The sequence below is a fragment of the Grampus griseus genome, assembly GCF_964374135.1.
Source record: "Grampus griseus genome assembly, chromosome: 7".
NCBI classification, from domain to species: Eukaryota; Metazoa; Chordata; class Mammalia; order Artiodactyla; family Delphinidae; genus Grampus; species Grampus griseus.
This window is the reverse complement of record NC_139001.1, coordinates 90,401,452-90,422,524: the sequence shown is the minus strand read 5'-3', so window position 1 is coordinate 90,422,524 and position 21,073 is coordinate 90,401,452. Positions and strand designations below refer to the sequence as shown.

The window sequence follows — 21,073 nt, the reverse complement described above, 5'->3', positions numbered from 1 at the left end:
CTTATTTAAGATGTAGATCCTTAATTCCTAATTTACTAATTCCATTTACTAAATCAGAATTTCTAAGGAAGTACTTCTCAGTCTTTAATGTCAATACAAGTCACACGGGTATCTTGTTAAAATGAAAACTCCAATTGGGTGTCCAAGGTAGGACCTGAGATTCTGTATTTCTAACAAGCTTACAGGTAGTACTGCTGATGTACCAACTGCACTTAATGGCAGCTCCTACTCAGCAGAACCATGTCTTGAATGGAGAAAGAATTAGCCAATTGTGGAATGTTTAAGGTGTAGCAATTGTGGGTCATGTAGCATCTGCGTCGTATAAAGAACAGTGTTGCAGAATACAGATTAAAAAATATAATGTGATATGAATCAGGTTCTCTTATGAGTACCCACGCCAGAGAACAATACTCACTCTTGCTCTGTTATTCTAGATCATGAGAATGTGTTGAAATTCCAAGTACCAAGCAGTAGGAAGAAAGAAAATTGTGTCCTTTTTACTGATTATGCTGTGCTACATGGTGTCCACAGGTTTTTTCCTCTTATTTCCCTTCCCCAGATTTTACAGACCCTGTAGCTGATATGATCACATTGTCCAGAGTCATGGAAATATGACCTCTTCTCTGATTCTGTGTGGTGATGAGTAACAAGATTGTTTCTGCTGAGGGGTGAAAAGGTCTTCAAACTCGTTTGCTTTCTCGTAAACAGCTGGCCTAGAGAGATCCTGAGAAGATAACTAACACCTCCTTGAAGATTAAATTTCTGCTAGTGCTTTTTTATTTTTTAAATTAATTTTTTTATTGAGGCATAATTGACACACATTTTATTGTTTTCAGGTGTTCATCTATTAGTTTGATTTTCATTTTTAAAAGGGTCTTCTCCTTTACATTTTGAACAATTTGTGATTGGGTATAAAATTAGCTTACATGAATGTCCCTTTCCTCAATTGAAGTACTCAAAGGCAAAAATGGTTTTGTGGAAATGTGTGCATTTGCATGTTTAAATGGGATCTGATTTGTATTGTGCCAAGTACCATTAATGGCAATGATGTAGGCTTTGAAATGAAATTATGACTAAAAAATATATGTGGCATATTTTCTATGCCAATTAAAAAATATGCCTGGGGAACTTTCTTTCTTTCTTTTTTTTTAATTCCACAGATCCTGCTAAAATCTAAGAATTGTGTAGACTGATTTAGCTTTTTTTTTTGGCATGCATATAATGTTTATACCACTCAACTTTTGAACATCAGATAGTTTTAAATCACATTTCATTTGTAATAATAATTATAATAATCATAATGGCAGCTCACACTTACAGAATTCTTACTAGATGCCAAGCTATGTGTCAAGTGGTTTATATGAGTTATTCTTTTACTCTACTTTAAAATCTCCATAGCCCAGCTGTTCTGTTTAATATGAACATATGGAAAATCTTAATGCTCAGTTGATAAAACACACACACACACACACACACACACACGCACGAGCACACACATTAAACCACTGTGAGGAAAAGAAACAAGAACAGTCTTAAAAAACAACAACAACCCTGAAGCCATGTGACAGATTTAGCAAATTCTTTTTATTTACATAGAAATGTGTACACATACTTTCTCTGTACACAGAAAATTCTAAGTTTATATACATAGATGGTTCCCACATATTTTACAATAAATAGTATTTTAATCTTGTTTCTACGTGAAAATAAAAAGATGTCTCAAAATATTTCACACCAACCACAAAATTACAAAAGCGCCCGATGAACTCAGAGCAAAAATTTCAAGCCTGTACTACCACACACTAAGTCTAGTACAATTTTTACAAAAGACAAAAACCAAACACTGTGCAGATATCACCAAGAAAAGGAAAGGAATGGAGATGCAAAATAGAGATGAGTGCTGCCGGCTTTTTGAACAATGTAGTAAGAGCATTTTTGTTGGTTAGGACTGGTCTTCCTTTAGTCCTCAATTTAATGTTTTACTTTAACTGATATTTTTCAGGTAAGAAGGGGGAAAAAAGTTAACGTCTATCGTAAAAAAGAGTAACCATTCCATGAGTCTTACAGGTTCTAGAAACCTTGGTACTGGTCAGCCAGACAGTCTTTCTGTGCTAATTCAAAGACCATCCAGTTCTATGACACAGGATGATCGTCGACCCCCTCAGAGAAGATGAGGAGGACAGGGTTGTGAAGCAACATTATTAGGAAGTCATCTCAAAAGACTGGTGAATCATGCATCTTGGTTATTAACACTTAATAATAATTAGCAATGTTTAAATATACTCTTTATTTCCACAATTTGATCCCTCATGTAAATAATTAAATGCAAGGAGAACTTAATCTAAGAGGCTAGAAATAATGAATAGATCATCCCAGAATTTCCTCCTTCCAATTCCAATTTCTTTCCCATTCTAGCCTAGGAAACAATCACTTGCTCTCAATTCAAGAGTTGTTCTACACCTGTATATAAAAATCATACTACCAAATGAATAGAATGAGGTTAAAGGGTGAATACAGATTTATGATATTTTTGACCACCTCACAGCACTGAATTTGACAAAACAATCTAAAAACATCCTGATCATCATTATTGTTGAACTGACTTACAATATATCCAGATTTGCTTTCTTAATACACTAATGTTACTACTCGCATGAGAATCCTGAGGCTGGTGACCAAACCAGGGCTAAGTGTTTAAATCCCACTCCACTCAATCACTGTGGCACTGTACCTGCACACATGAGTTTGGAAACAAATTTTACCCCTTCATCTCTCATATCAGTGACAGCACAGATGTGGGAGAAAAGACAGCAATAAAAAAAGAATTCAGTGTCAGAAATGCGATTCATCTGCCCAATACAATCTTTTCAGTTGCTTTACTGCATCGGCTATTTTTAAGGTAATCTTCCAAAACATACTTCAAAGGCAGGCTCACTTCAAGAGCAATGTTTATCACATGCATAATTCGGTTCTTTCCTGTTACATGTTGCTACCATCGACTCTTAGAGAAACAACAATACCTGGAGGACTTAGCCATCCTATGTGAGAGCGATGGCTTCATACACAGTTTTACTCTTTAGATTCAGGTACTTATGATCAAAACAAGCACAATTCACATTTAAAGATGTTTCTTTTTCTTTTAAGTTTGAAAATCTTATAGGGAATGAAGGTTCACTGCCAGAAACAAAAGGGATCCTTTACCACGAAGAGCTGGGCTTGGTTCTTGGTCATTCTAATTGAATATATATTTGTCTTTCCTTTCTATTGGCTGTAGAAAGATTCAGCCAGAAGATAAGTATGGAGTCTCACTATGGTAATTGTAGTCAGGACAGACCTTTTGCACAAGTTTATAATCAACACTGTAAAAGGCAATGTAGATGCAAATGACCTTGAAGGGCTTGGAACACAACCAGGAAACGTGGCTCTGAGTCTGCTCCTGGTAGCAGATCTTGGACGGGTCGAAGTTGCACAGGGCAGTCTTCTTCGCCCGATCTGTTTTTTCATACTCAATGCGACAATTGAAAGATTTGGATTCCTTGGTCTCCAAGGTAGACTGTGGGGAAACTTCAAATTCCACCACTTTGGAGGGGGGTACCAAACTCACTGAAACATTGCCCAGGCCTGTGGAATTATGTCGGAAATAAACACTGAAGGTTCCATTTCCATGGTCAACGATCTTCCCCGTGATAAGGAGGTTGAGCTTAACAGTTTTAATGTTGGAATGGAAGTCGCCCCATCCAAACATTTTCTTAAATTTTCCCGTTTTCACTATTGGCCTCCGTTTAGTTCTTGCCAAGGGCTCCTGAACCTCCGTGATATTGGCCAGCCAATCCCAAAAGTTCTCCAAGCTGTCCGCATACGCCAAGTGCCCGGGCTTGGGGACTGGAGACTGTTTAACAAACAGACGCAGAGGATTGATGATCCTTGAGTGTACCACGTTTCCCACCAGTGTCCCGGCAGCATCTTTGTCTTCCCAATCCAGCCCTTCTGTGGCATGCACCACCTTTTTACTGTCACAAAATAGCTGTTCGAAAAAAAGAAAGAGAAACACACTTTAGGTTAGGCTTTGAGTGCCTTTTTTTTTTTTTTTTTTTTTTTTTTTTTTTTTTGCGGTACGCGGATCTCTCACTGTTGTGGCCTCTCCCGTTGCGGAGCACAGGCTCCGGACGCGCAGGCTCAGCGGCCATGGCTCACGGTCCTAGGTGCTCCGTGGCATGTGGGATCTTCCCACATGTGTGGGAACCCGTGTCCCCTGCATCGGCAGGCGGACTCTCAACCACTGCGCCACCAGGGAAGCCCCACCAGGTTAATTCTTGTAATTTATTTCAGTTCCTGCTAAATAGCATTTCACACACACAGCTGGGCTCCACAGTGTAACAAGATGACCATTTAATTCAAGCAATGTAAAGCCATGAGTACGAAAACGGAAATGATGAGATCAAGAAGAGAGTACAGTTGGCTCTTTGTATCTGCAGGTTCTGAATCCAGTGGATTTGACCAACACTGAATTAAGTTAAAAACAAATGAAAACCCCCTCCAACACGCCCGCCCCCAACTAGAGATTTCCAAAAAGCAAAACTTGAATTTGTCATACTCTGGCGACTATGCAACTATTTACATTGTATTAGGTGTTATAAGTAATCTAGAGATGATTTAAAATACACAAGAGGAGGTGCATAGGTTACATGCAAATACTAAACTATTTTATGTAAGGGACTTAAACATCCCTGGATTTTGGTATCCAAGGGGATCCTGAAACCGATCCCCCATGGATATCAAGGGTTGATTGTATTTCATTTTAATGCGTTGATGTGGTTTTAGTCTCTGTTCCCTAATCTTTACAATTCTATCTTCCCAGACTGGGGGAAATAGTATATTTTGGTCTCTTATTTCATAAAAACATTAAATTTGTAAGATCTTTTTTTTCAGGTAGAAAACAACTCTAGAATGCTGAGGTTTCTACCATGGAGCTAGAAACCACCTGAATATAAGATATTGATAAGACTCTTAAAATATTATTGCATGTACCAAGGGTATTATTGTAATCAAAGCTTATGTCATATAATTTCATAACTTCTGATATAATTTGACTTCAAATTCTGTAACGAAAAGTAGTGTGAATAGGAAGTTCTACAAAAGTTTTAGTTGAAAAAATATAATTTCAAATTTAGCTGCCTTTATAGAAACAGAAATAAATTGGAAATGTACATTTTGAATTAATTAATAGACCTATTGTTGATAAATTAAATTTTGTTACAACTGAATAATACCCTGAAAGATAGGATTGCCAGGAAAGAGTCATGTGCATGTGTTTTATGGATTCCACAGTATTTTGACTCAAATCATACCCACTGAAACACAGCACTTTATTTGCATTTGATTTTTATTATTCTTTTTGTAGTGTAAGAGTCCTCATGATTTCTAAAAATCACTTAGCTAAGTCAGTATGAATTTTGAGGGACAGAATCATAATATATGAAACTGTTGCCTGGAGTGAATATTTACGGATGAGTTATAAAGTCTGGAAAATAGAGGTTTCTAGTGGAAACACAGATAGCCTCTTATCTCGAACGGCACAAAGCACTCTGGTAATGATTCTCTGGAAAAGTGTCAGCAAGATGAAAAGGATGAGGAAGAAGTGGGGCTGTGTTTATGTAGTTTCCCCAACCATTTCAAACTTGGCAAAGCACCTGGTAAAACCAGTCTCAGACTGTTACAAAAATTATTGATTTCAATACAATTTTGAAAAAAAAAGCTTGAATTATTAATATTGCACCTGACTACATGGTAGTTTAATAATATGAGGTTACATTTTATATATTCATAAAAGTTTTAAGTTCTAATAGAGTTTTGTGAGAAGTGTTTTCATCTATAGCTTGTACCCAAACACTTTAGAGGAGGAGTCCAAGGACTTAAATATATGTGTAGATTTTTCCTTTTTTTGCTTTGGTGGGGAGGGAGCACATAATAATGTATTGGTCCCTTTGATTAATTTCCCGAAGGCTTTCCCCCACTCAGGTCTGGTATTTTTAGAAATTCTTTTCTCTTTACTTAAATTACGGAGGTTTGTCAAACTGCATGCTGCATATTCTTACTGTTTCGGAAACCTAAATCCGTACTACCTCTTCTTAGGGGCTTACACATCCTGAGTTGATGCTTCTTTCTCTCTCCTGGCGTTAAAGGGCTGGCATATTCACCAGGAAAAGAGGTATCATTGCTCAGGATTTCTGGCTCAAAATACTCTGGGTATTTCTGATACTGTAACTAGCTTTCTGTCTTTGAACACTCTTAATTATAATGTGCACAAAACCTCATTCAGATCAACTGGTCGTACAGCTCATGAAGGTCAGTACAGGCTCCAGATATGACTTGAGTTTCCTGGGAACTGATGCAACCTGGTCCAAGTGACTTGTCCTGTTCTCTCTCCAGGGAGACATTCAAGGACACATGGGCAGATAAGAAACCCCTTGCTGATCAAGGTCCAATTTCTCTTCTCTCTGATTATGATTCTTGCTGTCTATTATCTATTGTTTTGCCTGTTTCCAGTATTTCACGAGAGGTGCCTTGCTTGGTCATTGCTGACAGTCACAACTACCGTTCCTGAGAATCACTGGTACTCAAGCTTCTCCTTTACTTCCTGATCTCAACTCCCCTATTTGTACAACTCCCTCACTTCTTCCCTCGCTCCTGCCTTTCTTTCTCTCTTTCATAGGGTAAATTTCCCTTTAGCTTGCTTTTTCAAAAAACCCCCCCAAATCTTAATTCTTACTTTTACACACCATGCTCCTGATGAATACTTTATTAGCAGAATTAAGATCCATTTTCCGTTCAAAAATATTTTTTCACTTACAAGTATGACAACACTCTTCACTACCAGGAGAAACATGTTCTTTTTTTTTCTTAAAATGTTTGTTTTACATTACACATTTTCCTGAGTTTTTTCTGCCTGGATCATTTTTCTTGATTTAGTCCTTTGACTTATTTTTCTCCTTCCTTTTCTGTTATTGAAAACCTACCAACATTGAACCCATTGTTCAACAGGAAGTCTTCAATCATGTATAGTCTCAGGTTAACTAGTATTAGCGTATTTTAGAATACATGATGGGCCCCCTTATGAGATAGACATTATGAGATCCTTCTCTTATCCTTTGGACTTCTGATGTGATGGTTCTGAGATTAGTCAATAATAATTACTCAAAAAGTCATTTATTGACTTTTAAAAAACCCGAAGATTTTCTTTGTAGTAACATGGTGTAGCAACTTGACCCAAACATATGTGACTCATCCTAAAGAAATATGAGTGTAAAAAAAAAAAAACCCTAAGCTTATTAAACAGATACATTAGATATGATTATTTGCTTTTAGAAAGGCTCTTCAATTCTTCAGAAAAGATTCTCCAGATGAGAATTTAAAATGAAATTTGATTCCTAAAAAATATATTCTAACATAATACTCTTCAGGTTCAAACCTGCTCAAGGAGCCCTTGATTTTAAGGTTGGCCTATATAAAAATAATCAAATTTAACTATTAAGCACAGATCTATAATTGTTCTCTGTTCCAATGAAAAACAGTCACTGACAGTTCCTTAGACAAAAAAAGTAGATGGATGTATCTTTTAGTTTTTTTGCTTTGCCCTAGACCATCACATTTGTCATTTGCTTTGATAACATTAAACAAGGTGAGAAAAGCTGTGTATAACTTCATCTGTTTTTTACTCTAAAATGCTTGGACGGTTCTTACAAGTACTGATTTCCAAATCTAAACCCAAATTTAAAAAAACTATTGGATGATGATGTATTGGTAGAAGAGTATAATTAAAAGGGTAAGTATATTTCTAGTTGTCTTAAAAAGCCAACAATTGTACCTCCTCTCCCAACTTCCTCTCCCTTTGGTGTAACTTGTTCAGCCTTCTCCCTGGAACATATTCTTAAAGGCATGCATTACTGCTGAGAGGGCACCCTCTCCTAAACAGGTCTACAAAGACAGTTGTGAGACCAAAGTCCCCAGGGCTCACGCTTCACCTCAAAAGACTTAACCAGGGATGACTGGGGTTTGGATCAACCACAACCCTGCCTGCACTCATCCATAAACTCCCAATATGAAAGCAGCATGGTGGAAAAAGCATAGGGTTTGGTGCCTGATGACCTCATCACCCCCTTAGCTTGAAGTATTTGATGTGAGCCCCAATTTTCTCACCTTCATGTCCTTTACCAGTTCATTGTAAGGACTAAATAAAAGAATGGATGGAGACTTCCCTGGTGGTCCAGTGGTAAAGAATCTGCCTTCCGCTGCAGGGGATGCAGATTCTATCCCTGGTTGGGGAACTAGGATCCCACATGATGCGGGGCAACTAACTAAGCCCTCGTGCCACAACTACTGAGCTTGCATGCCTCAATGAGAGAGCCCGCGTGCCGCAAACTACAGAGCCCGTGCTGCAAGGAAAGATTCTGCAGGCCTCAACAAAGATCCCACGTGCTGCAACTAAGACCTGACACAGCCAAAAAAAAAAGAGGAAAAGAATGGATAGAAATTACTGAGCCCAATCTCTTGCAAAAGGCGTTCAGTGACTGCTGGCTCTTGCGTGGTCCAAAGTGCAGTCCCATGCCTCCTATCCAAGAATTGTTTTCAAAGGATTATATGGATTCTCCAGTCTCCAGGAAACTGATTAGTGGTTAATCAAGCAACTTGTTCAGTGCCATATGATACATTAACGAGTAGAAATTGACCTTCTCAACCCCAGAGCATCAATCAAATGCTGCCTCGTGTTTCCAGTCTCGCTGACATCTGAGTCATACCCATATCACAGGGACAGGTGAGCTCTTTTTGCCAACAAAATGTGTTTGTGGATCTTTTATTCCAACCTACGAAATGAGTCAGCAAAGGATCTGAAAGTACAATGTGTCTGGCAGGTGCCCTCATTCCTATATAGACAATTTCGGTGATACAGCCTGCTGGGAGAGGACCGTAGGTGGTTCTGAGCCTGTGGGCAAACCACTCTGTCCAAGGCAAGGTTGTTAGATGTTATCTGCAAAACACAAGGCTGTATCCCCCATTACTTTTGTACTTGCTGGGGCTTCCTATGCTAATATCAGTATCACTGCTATCTTTTGTCCCACCATATTACAATAATAATGCAAAAACGTTTAACGGCATGCACAAAATGGAGTTTAAAAAAGGGAGAAAAAGAGGAATTGCTGTGTTTTATCTGTTTGAACATTCCCTGATTTCAACACATTTATCAAAGCTTAAGTAATTTATGTCTTGGCAGGGTGTATCAATTTCACAAAGCACACACATTAGCTAGATACAATGATATCATATTAGCTTTTTCTGCATCTTAGAGAGGAGCTCAAAAAGATTAATAAAACCTCAAACCCTCATCAATTAAATGAAGCAGGTGGAAGGAAGGAAATAGAGGAAGAAGACTGTATTTCATTTCAGTTCTTTTGTTTTTAGGGGGGAAAAGGAGTTGACAGGTTCAAATCATTCATCATAACAGGCTGGAGTTGAATTTCACTGATAATTAAATGCATTTTTTTCCAAGAGGCAGAGAGGGTGCAATGAATTTTATAGTAGCAGATGTGAGAACTGTCACGAATTATGGAAATAATTTATAAACTAAAAAGCATCTCCCTTTGCAAATACTATACCAGAAGATCTTTTTCTTCAACTGTATTTGTTATGCATTTTTCAATAAACATTTCATTTTAGAATAGTTTTAGTTTACAGAAAAGTTGTGTGGTACAAAGAGTTACCAAATACCCTGTACCCAGTTTCCTATATTGTTAACATCTTACATATTACACTTGTCACAACTAATGATCCAATGCTTATACGTTATTACTAACTAAAGTCCATACTTTATTCAGATTTCCTTAGTTTTTCCTTAATGTCCTTTAGCTGCTCCAGGATGCCATCTAGGGTCCCACATGACATTTGGTCATCATGAATTTTGAGGCTTGTCTTGGCTGTGACCATTTCTTGGTCGTTCCTTGTTTTTGATGACCTTGAATGTTTCAGAGAGCACTGGTTAGGCATTCTGTAGAATGCCTTTCAATTAGAGTTTGTCTGATGTTTTTCTCATGATTAGACTGGGCCTTGGGGAGGAAGAATACAGAAGTAAGGTGCCGTTTTCATTACTTCATCTCAAGGGTACATGCTAGCAGCGTGACTTAATCACTGTTGATGTTAATCTCTGGCTTAAGTAGGGAAGATTTTTTTTTTTAAGTTTTGCTTTCAGAATTTTCACAAGGCTTGTACATTTTTGTTATTATAAGCTTAGTTTAATTTACATTTAATTCAGCGGCACTTGGTTTAGGATTGATTTTTTTAAAATGTCAGGAACTCTCAAGCATTTCAATTTATAACCCTTTACCACAATGTAAGACAACAGTTATATTTTTCCTAGTGAAACACTCATTTTTTATTTTCTTTTCCAACTTTATTGAGGTATAATTGACAAATGAAATAGTAATATATTTAAACTGTACAACACGATGATTTCATATATGCTTACATTGTGAGAGGATTCCTACCATCAAGTAATTTAAGTATCACATCCATCCCTTCACATAGCTACCTTTTTTCTTTTCTTTTTTTGGGTGAGAATCCTTAAGATAGGGTTCTTAGTAAATTTCAATTATACAATACAGTATTATCAATTACAGTCACCATGCTATACATTAGATGCTCAGACCTTATTTATCTTATAATTTAAAGTACATGTCCATTTCTTTTAACAATAAACAGGCTCCAAGTTTCAGTCAGTGCTAAATTCCTTACTTGGAGGTCTTGTGCTTGGGGGTGGCAACCTTAGCAGGCTTTGTGTTTCAGCCTTAAACCTCCTAAGAGCTGTTGAAGGTAACAATAGTTATTTTTTGGGTTCTAGGACAGTCAGACCTTTGCCATAACTGTGGTGTAACACATTTCTATTATCCTATATAATTATTATGATATATATTAATGCTTCTTGATAATGAACCAAGTATGTTCCGGGTAAATAACAATATTTTGAAATAATGTATGTTTGTCTTCATGTTTATAGGTGTGTGAAGATATGCTAACAGGCAACAAATCTGACTAATGTCTATGATTTTCACAAGAACTGATGAATGCTCTAAATGAAAGGTAGAGAGGACTTTCAAGATGATGGAGGAGTAAGACATGGAGATCACCCTTCTCATCACAATTACACCAGAAATACATCTACACGTGGAACAACTCCTACAGAACACCTACTGAACGTTAGCAGAAGACCTCAGACCTCCCAAAAGGCAAGAAACCCCCCACGTACCTTGGTAGGGCAAAAGAAAAAACAGAGACAAAAGAATAGGGACGGGACCTGCACCAGTGGGAGGGAGCTGTGAAGGAGGAAAGGTTTCCACACCCTAGGAAGCCCCTTCTTGGGCAGAGACAGCAGGTGGCGGAGGAGGGAAGCTTCGGCGCAGAGGAGGAGAGCACAGCAACAGGGGTGCGGAGGGCAAAGCGGAGAGATTCCCGCACAGAAGACCGGTGCCGACCGGCACTCACCAGCCCGAGAGGCCTCTCTGCTCACCCGCCGGGGTGGGTGGGGGTTGGGAGCTGAGGCTCGGGCTTCTGAGCTTAGATCCCAGGGAGAGGACTGGGGTTGGCAGCGTCAACACAGTCTGAAGGGGCTAGTGCACCACGGCTAGCTGGGAGGGAGTCCGGGAAAAAGTCTGGAACTGCCTAAGAGGCAAGAGACCATTGTTTCAGGGTGCACGAGGAGAGAGGATTCAGACCACCGCCTAAATGAGCTTCAGAGACGGGCGTGAGCTGCGGATATCAGTGCAGACCAAAGAGACAGGCATGAGACGCTAAGGCTGCTGCTGCAGCCACCAAGAAGCCTGTGTGCGAGCACAGGTCACTCCCCACACCTCCCCTCCCGGGAGCCTGTGCAGCCGCCACTGCCAGGGATCCAGGGACAACGTCTAGGGGGAGAACACGTGGCGTGCCTCAGGCTGTTGTAATGTTATGCTGGCCTCTGCTGCCGCAGGCTCGCCCCGCATTCATACCCCTCCCTCCCCCCCCACCCCCGGCCTGAGTGAGCCAGAACCCCCTAAACAGGCGCTCCTTTAACCCCCTCCTGTCTGGGCAAAGAACAGATGCCAGAGGGCGACCTACACGCAGAGGTGGGGCCAAATCCAAAGCTGAGCCCCTGGGAGCTGTGGGAACAATGAAGAGAAAGGGAAATCGCTCCCAGCAGCCTCAGGAGCAGCGGATTAAATCTCCACAATCAATGTGATGTACGCTGCATCTCTGGAATACCTGAATAGACAATGACTCATCCCAGAATTGAGGCGGTGGACTTTGGGACCAACTATAGACTTGGGGTTTGCTGTATGTGACTGACTAGTTTCTGATTTATATGTTTGTCTTCATTTAGATTTTAGTACTTGTTGTCATTGGTGGATTTGCTTATTGGTTTGGTTGCTCTCTTTTTTTTTTTTATTACTTTCATTTTTTATTTTAATAATATATTTTTTAACTTTTTATTTTAATAACTTTATTTTATTTAATTAAAAACATTTTTTTTCCCCCTCTCTTTCTTTTTTTTCCCTCCCTTTTCTTCTAAGCCATGTGGCTGACAGGGTCTTGGTGCTCCGGCCAGGTGTCAGGCCTGAGCCTCTGAGGTGGGAGAGCAGAGTTCAGGACACTGGAACACCGGAGACCTCGTGGCCCCACGTAATATCAAACAGCCAGAGCTCTCCCAGAGATCTCCGTCTCAACGTTAAGACCCAGCTCCACCCAATGACCAGCAAGCTCCAGTGTTGGGCAAGCTATGCCAAACAACTAGAAAGACAGGAACACAAACCCACCGATTATCAGACAGGCTGCATAAAATCATAATAAGTTCACAGACACATCAAAACACACCACTGGACTTGGTCCTGCCCACCAGAGGGACAAGATCCAGCCTCATCCACCAGAACACAGGCACCAGTCCCCTCCACTACAAAGCCTACACAACCCACTAAACCAACCTTACCCACTGGGGGCAGACACCAAAAACAACGGGAATTGTGAACCTGCAGCCTGTGAAAAGGAGACCCCAAACACAGTAAGTTAAGCAAAATGGGAAGACAGAGAAACACACAGCAGATGAAGGAGCAAGGTACAAACCCACCAGACTTAACAAATGAAGAGGAAATAGGCAGTCTACCTGAAAAAGAATTCAGAGTAATGACAGTAGAGATGATCCAAAATCTTGGAAATACAATGGAGAAAATACAAGAAACTTTTAACAAGGACATAGAAGAACTATAGAGCAAACAACCAATGATGAACAACACAATCAATGAAATTAAAAATTCTCTAGAAGGAATTAATAGCAGAATAACTGAGGCAGAAGAATGGATAAGTGACCTGGAAGATAAAATAGTGGAAATAACTACCGCAGAGCAGAATAAAGAAAAAAGAATAAAAAGAATTGAGGACAGAGGGCAGACAGCAGAAGCAAGAAGAACTACAATTCTGCAGCCTGTGGAACAAAAACCACATTCACAGAAACATAGACAAGATGAAAAGGCAGAGGGCTATATCAGATGAAGAAACAAGATAAAATCCCAGAAAAACAACTAAATGAAGTGGAGATAGGCAACATTCCAGAAAAAGAATTCAGAATACTGATAGTGAAGATGATCCAGGACCTCAGAAAAAGAATGGAGGCAAAGATTGAGAACATGCAAGAAATGTTTAACAAAGACCTAGAAGAATTAAAGAACAATACAACAGAGATGAACAATACAATAACTGAAATGAAAAATACACTAGAAGGAATCAATAGCAGAATAACTGAGGCAGAAGAATGGATAAGTGACCTGGAAGACAGAACAGTGGAATTCACTGCTGCGGAACAGAATAAAGAAAAATGAATGAAAAGAAATGAAGACAGCCTAAGAGACCTCTGGGACAACATTAAATGCAACAACATTTGCATTATAGGGGTCCCAGAAGGAGAAGAGAGAGAGAAAGGACCTGAGAAAAATATTGGAAGAGATTATAGTCAAAAACTTCCTTAACACGGGAAAGGAAATAGCCACCCAAGTGCAGGAAGCGCAGAGAGTCCCATACAATATAAACCCAAGGAGAAACACGCTGAGACACATAATAATAAACTTGGGACAAATTAAAGACAAAGAAAAATTATTGAAAGCAGCAAGGGAAAAACGACAAATAACATACAAGGGAACTCCCATAAGGTTAACAGCTGATTTCTCAGCAGAAACTCTACAAGCCAGAAGGGAGTGGCATGATAAAGTGATGAAAAGGAAGAACCTACAACCAAGATTACTCTACCCGGCAAGAATCTCATTCAGAGTCGATGAAGAAATCAAAAGCTTTACAGACAAGCAAAAGCTAAGAGAATTCAGCACCGCCAAACCAGCTCTACAACAAATGCTAAAGGAACTTCTCTAAGTGGAAAGCACAAGAGAAGAAAAGGACCTACAAAAAGAAACCCCAAACAATTAAGAAAATGGTAACAGGAACATACATATCGATAATTACCTTAAACATGAATGGATTAAATGCTCCAACCAAAAGAACCAGGCTTGCTGAATGGACATAGAAACAAGACCCATATATATGCTGTCAACAAGAGACCCAGTTCAGACCTAGGGATACATACAGACTGAAAGTGAGGGGATGGAAAAAGATATTTCATGCAAATGGAAATCACAAGAAAGCTGGGGTAGCAATACTCATATCAGAAATAAGTACACTTTAAAATAAAGAATGTTACAAGAGACAAGGAAGGACACTACATAATGATCAAGGGATTGATCCAAGAAGAAGATATAACAATTATAAATATATATGCACCCAACATAGGAGCACCTCAATACACAAGGCAACTGCTAACAGCTCTAAAAGAGGAAACTGACAGTAACACAATAATAGTGGGGTACTTTAACACCTCACTTACACCAATGGAGATCATCCAGACAGAAAATTAATAAGGAAACAGAAACTTTAAATGACACAATAGACCAGATAGATTTAACTGATATTCATAAGACATTCCATACAAAAACAGCAGATTACACTTTCTTCTCAAGTGCTCATGGAACATTCTCCAGGGTAGATCACATCTTAGGTCACAAATCAAGCCTAAGTAAATTTGAGAAAACTGAAATCATATCAAGCATCTTTTCTGAACACAACACTATGAGATTAGAATTGAATTACAGGGAAAAAATGTAAACAACACAAACAAATGGAGGCTAAACAATACGTTACTAAATAACCAAGAGATCACTGAAGAAATCAAAGAGGAAATCAAAAATACCTAGAGAAAAAAGAAAATGAAAACACGACAATCCAAAACCTATGGGATGCAGGAAAAGCTCTTCTAAGAGGGAAGTTTATAGCTATACAAGCCTACGTCAAGAAACAAGAAAAGTCTAAAATAAACAATTCAACCTAACACCTAAGGGAACTAGAGAATGAACAACAAACAAAACCTAGTTAGCAGAAGGAAAGAAATCATAAAGATCAGAGTGGAAATAAATGAAATAGAAACAAAGAAAACAATAGCAAAGATCAATTAAACTAAAAGCTGGTTCTTTGAGAAGCTAAACAAAATAGATAAACCATTAGCCAGACTCATCACGAAAAAGAAGGGGGCTCAAATCAATAAAATTAGAAATGAAAAAGGAGAAGTTACAACAGACACCGCAGAAATACAAAGCATCCTAGGAGACTGCTATAAGCAACTCTATGCCAATAAAATGGACAACCTGGAAGAAATGGACAAATTCTTAGAAAGGTATAACCTTCCAAGACTGAACCAGGAAGAAAAAGAAAACATGAACAGACCAATCACAAGTAATGAAATTGAAACTGTGATTAAAAATCTTCCAAGAAACAAAAGTCCAGGACCAGAGGGCTTCACAGGTGAATTCTATCAAACATTTAGGGAAGAGTTAACACCCATCCTTCTCAAACTCTTCCAAAAAATTGCAGAGGAAGAACACTCCCAAACTCATTCTATGAGGCCACCAGCACCCTGATACCAACACCAGACAAAGATACTACAAAAAAAGAAAATTACAGACCAATATCACTGAAGAATATAGATGAAAAAATCCTCAACAAAATACTAGCAAACAGAATCCAACAACACATTAAAAGGATCAGACACCATGATCAAGTGGGATTTATCCCAGGGATGCAAGGATTCTTCAATATACACAAATCAATCAATGCGATACACCATATTAACAAATTGAAGAATAAAAACCATATGATCATCTCAACAGATGCAGAAAAAGCTTTTGACAAAATTCAACACCGATTTATGATAAAAACTCTCCAGAAAGTGGGCATAGAGGGAACCTACCTGAACATAATAAAGGCCATGTACGACAAACCCACAGCAAACATCATTCTCAATGGTGAAAAACTGAAAGCATTCCTCTAAGATCAGGAACAAGACAAGGATGTCCACTCTTGCCACTATTATTCAACATAGTTTTGGAAGTCCTAGCCATGGCAATCAGAGAAGAAAAAGAAATTAAAGGGATACGAATTGGAAAAGAAGAAGTAAAGCTGTCACTGTTTGCAGATGACATGATACTATACATAGAGAATCCTAATGATGCCACCAGAAAACTACTAGAGCTAATCAATGAATTTGGTAAAGTTGCAGGATACAAAATTAATGCACAGAAATGTCTGGCATTCCTATACACTAATGATGAAAAATCTGAAAGAGAAATTAAGGAAACAGTTCCATTTACCATTGCAACCAAAAGAATAAAATACCTATTAATAAACCTACCTAGGGAGACAAAAGAACTGTTTGCAGAAAACAATAAGACACTGATGAAAGAAATTAAAGATGATACCAACAGATGGAGATATATACCATGTTCTTGGATTGGAAGAATCAATAATGTGAAAATAAGTATACTACCCAAAGCAATCTACAGATTCAATGCAATCCCTATCAAATTACCAATGGCATTTTTTACAGAACTAGAAAAAAAATATTAAAATGTGTATGGAGATACAAAACACCCCGAATAGCCAAAGCAGTCTTGAGGGAACAAAGCGGAGCTGGAGAAATTAGACTCCCTTACTTCAGACTATACTACAAAGCTACAGTAAGCAAGACAATATGGTACTGGCGCAAAAACAGAAATATAGATCAATGGAACAAGATAGAAAGCCCAGAGATAATCCCACACACATATGGTCACCTTATCTTTGATAAAGGAGGCAAGAATATACAATGGAGAAAAGACCGCCTCTTTAATATGTGGTGCTGGGAAAACTGGACAGTTACATGTAAAACAATGAAATTAGAACACTCCCTAACACCATACACAAAAATAAACTGAAAATGGATTAAAGTCCTAAATGTAAGGCTAGACACTATAAAACTCTTAGAGGAAAACATAGGCAGAATACTCTATGATGTAAATCACAGCAATATCCTTTTTGACCCACCTCATAGAGAAATGGAAATAAAAACAAAAATAAAGAAATCAGACCTAATGAAACTTCAAAGCTTTTGCACAGCAAAGGAAACCATAAACAAGATGAAAAGACAACCCTCAGAATGGGAGAAAATATTTGCAAATGAAGCAACTGACAAAGGATTAATGTTCCAAATACACAAGCAGCTCAATATCAAAAAAAAAAAAAAAAAAACCAATCCAAAAATGGGCAGAAGACCTAAATAGACATTTCTCCAAAGAAGATATATAGATTACCCACAAAGACATGAAAAGATGTTCAACATCACGAATCATTAGAGAAATGCAAATCAAAAGTACAGTGATGTATCACCTTACACAGGTCAGAATGGCCATCACTAAAAAATGTACAAACAATCAGTGCTGGAGAGGGTGTGGAGAAAAGGGAACCCTCTTGAACAGTTGGTGGGAATGTAAATTGATACAGCCACTATGGAGAACACTATGGAGGCTCCTTAAAAAAGGAAAGCTAGAACTACCATACGACCCAGCAATCCCACTACTGGGCATATACCCTGAGAAAACCATAATTCAAAAAGAGTCAGGTACCACAATGTTCATTGCAGCTCTATTTACAATAGCCAGGAGATGGAAACAACCTAAGTGTCCATCGACAGATGAATGGATAAATATGTGGCACATGTATACCATGGAATATTACTCAGCCATATAATGAAATGAAAGTGAGTTATTTGTAGTGAGGTGGATGGACGTAGAGTTTGTCATACAGAGTGAAGTAAGTCAGAAGGAGAAAAAGAAATACCATATGCTAACACATATATTTGCAATCTAAAAAAAAAATGGTTTTGAAGAACCTAAGGGCAGGACAGGTATAAAGATGCTGATGTAGAGAATGGACTTGAGGACACAGGGAGGGGAAAGGGTAAGCTGGGATGAAGTGAGAGAGTGGCATGGACATATATATACCACCAAACGTAAAATAGATAGTTAGTGGGAAGCAGCCACATAGCACAGGGAGATTAGCTGGGTGCTTTGTGACCTCCTAGAGGGGTGGGATAGGGAGGGTGGGAAGGAGACGCAAGAGGGAGGGTAATGGGGGTGTATTTATACGTATAACTGATTCACTTTGTTATACAGCAGAAACTAACACAATGTAACACAATTATACTCCAATAAAGATGTTGAAGAAAATAAATAAATGAATAAAAGATAAAACAAAACAACTGAATTTTTTCCCATAATCATAGCATCTATACCTCAAGTGGATGTTTTCAGTTTTTGTTGTTTACACTGAATATAAAATATTTATAGCCCATACTGATTTTCTGTGAAATGCTTGCAATAATAGAAATAATGCACCATGCATAGATTGAATAGATCACCTTCCATTAACAAGGAAGGCCGTACCCTTAACTATTTTATAGTACATCAAAAATATGTAGTCCATCAAGGAAAAATAATTATGACTTTCCAGGATCAGGCAGAATGAGCTGAGTGCTCCAAACTTGTGAATTTATACCAAGCTGGGAGGATTGGCTTTTCCATGATAACAGGACTGGCATATGCTACTAGAGATAAATTGATAGAGATCTGTACAAATATTTTTAAAGGCAGCTGGCTTGCCCCCACTGGATATCCTGGAAGCATTTATTAACGTTTTTTCACAGTGACAATCATTGCTAAGTGCCAGTTTGGAAGAATAACTGGTTTGTTTAATAGATTTGTTTATATTACTGTTGCTGATAGAATACATTAATTATTTCACTGGGGTAGTATTACTTCAAGCCAAGGATCCCCAAAGTGACCACTGCTATACAACACAGAGGTGGCCTGCAGATCCCACTATAGCTGAACAATTATAGAACCAATAATGAAACGTGGTCTAAGGCATCATTTATGTTGCATATATTTATAGCTTATATAACTGGATTGCTCTAACAATTCTGTCCCGTATCCTTCAGTTAAAATGAAACAACGACCTGCTCAGCAGGAAAAAAAAGGAAAAACCCTGTTATGATCAAAATTAGCATCCCATTATTTTTTTTGCTTGTAAACGAATTTTGGAAAGCATTTTCTCTGGGTCGAAATTTTGCAGAGTATCATCCCTGCTGGCAAGAGAACACGTATCTGCTGGACAACCGACAACGCTATATTGATGATTAGTAGTATGGCTTGCCCTGAAGTCATATTTCTGGTGCTCCATTACAGAACTGTCACAGCAGATTAAAAGAAGAATGACATGAAAGGAATGAAGAATGACAGAATCAAACATATAACAATGTATTAATTGTACCTATTAATATTTTGTGGCATAATGTGGCATTGTTTCAAAATTCATCTTGCAAGTTGAGAAACAAATGATTGCTTAGGAGAAGAAAGCTAAACAATGAACGTCCTTTCTGCTGAGAGTAGCAAATTCATTTTACTTTCCAGATATCTTTTAATAGCTACCCTTTACATTTTTCTAAATTGATATAGGAACTAACAGGAAACATAAATGTGAAGACAGAAATCTTAGTAGTAAGAGCCAGAAAGCTAGATTGCAAGGCTTGGCATAGTTTTATTGCTAAGGTTAAATATGGCAATTCTTATTTTATCTTGATGACAGTAATCTGGAAAATCGATGACACAACGTCTGCAAAAAATCTTACACACACACACACACAAGCCCACATTCTGACACACAGAAATATCACGTGTATAAACGCATGTGTGCATGCACATACCATAATTTCTGTAAACATTTAAAAGAAATGGTGTGATACTAAGTGAAGTAAGCTAGACAGAGAAAGACAAATATCATATGATATCACTTTTATGTGGAATCTAAAAAAAATTATACAAATGAACTTATATACAGAACAGAAATAGAACCACAGACAGAAAACAAACTTATGGTTACTAAAGGTTGGGGGGGAGGGATAAGTTAGGAGTCTGGGATTAACAGACACACACTACTATATATAAAATAGATAACCAACAAGGACCTACTGTATAGCACAGGGAACTGTACTCAACATTTTGTAATAACTTATAAGGGAAAAGAATCTGAAAAAGAATATAGATAGATAGATAGATAGATAGCTATAAAACTGAATCAGTTTGCTGTATACGTGAAACTAACACAACATTGTAAATCAACTATATTTCAATAAAAAAGAAAAGAGATGGTGTGAAAGAAAACAGATGTCATTTTGTATTCGCAAGCTGCAGAAAAGGGGCTCTTTAACAAATTATGAACAGACTAGAAGTAAATTTTAAGATGCCTTGTGGTAGAGGGCTGCTAAATGTTAGGCTATGGCTATGCTTCCCAAGTAAAACAGGGTCAGAGGGCAATCTCATTTAACCCAAGGTTTGCAAAGTCACAGAAGGTATTCTTTTGATCATCTAATAGAAACAGTCCTTTCACTGTTAAGGAATAAGCGACTCAGCATGGTAAGTGGCACTGTCTCTTTTCACCCCCCATCCTTAGAAGCCCCATCCAAGTTTTCAATGAGAGAGAAGAGCTTTACATGACAGGAACACATAAATACTTAGAAATATAATGGCCTGGGAAAGACAACAGGCATCTGTGCCTTGACTCCTAAAAGCTGGCATTTAAAAAGGAAAGT

At 38.2% G+C, this 21,073-nt stretch overlaps 1 protein-coding gene across 1 annotated transcript in view; it reads right to left on the bottom strand.

The window, feature by feature from the left end:
- Window positions 1–3,280: 3,280 nt before the first annotated feature.
- NXPH2 (neurexophilin 2) overlaps window positions 3,281–21,073 on the bottom strand; it is a gene marked incomplete at both ends in the record, with an annotated part of 98,068 nt that continues 80,275 nt past the window's right edge. Inside the window, one exon of the mRNA XM_082657959.1 lies at window positions 3,281–4,024. Within this exon, the coding sequence (XP_082514085.1) occupies window positions 3,281–4,024 (744 nt within the window). The remainder of the gene's footprint in view (window positions 4,025–21,073) is intronic.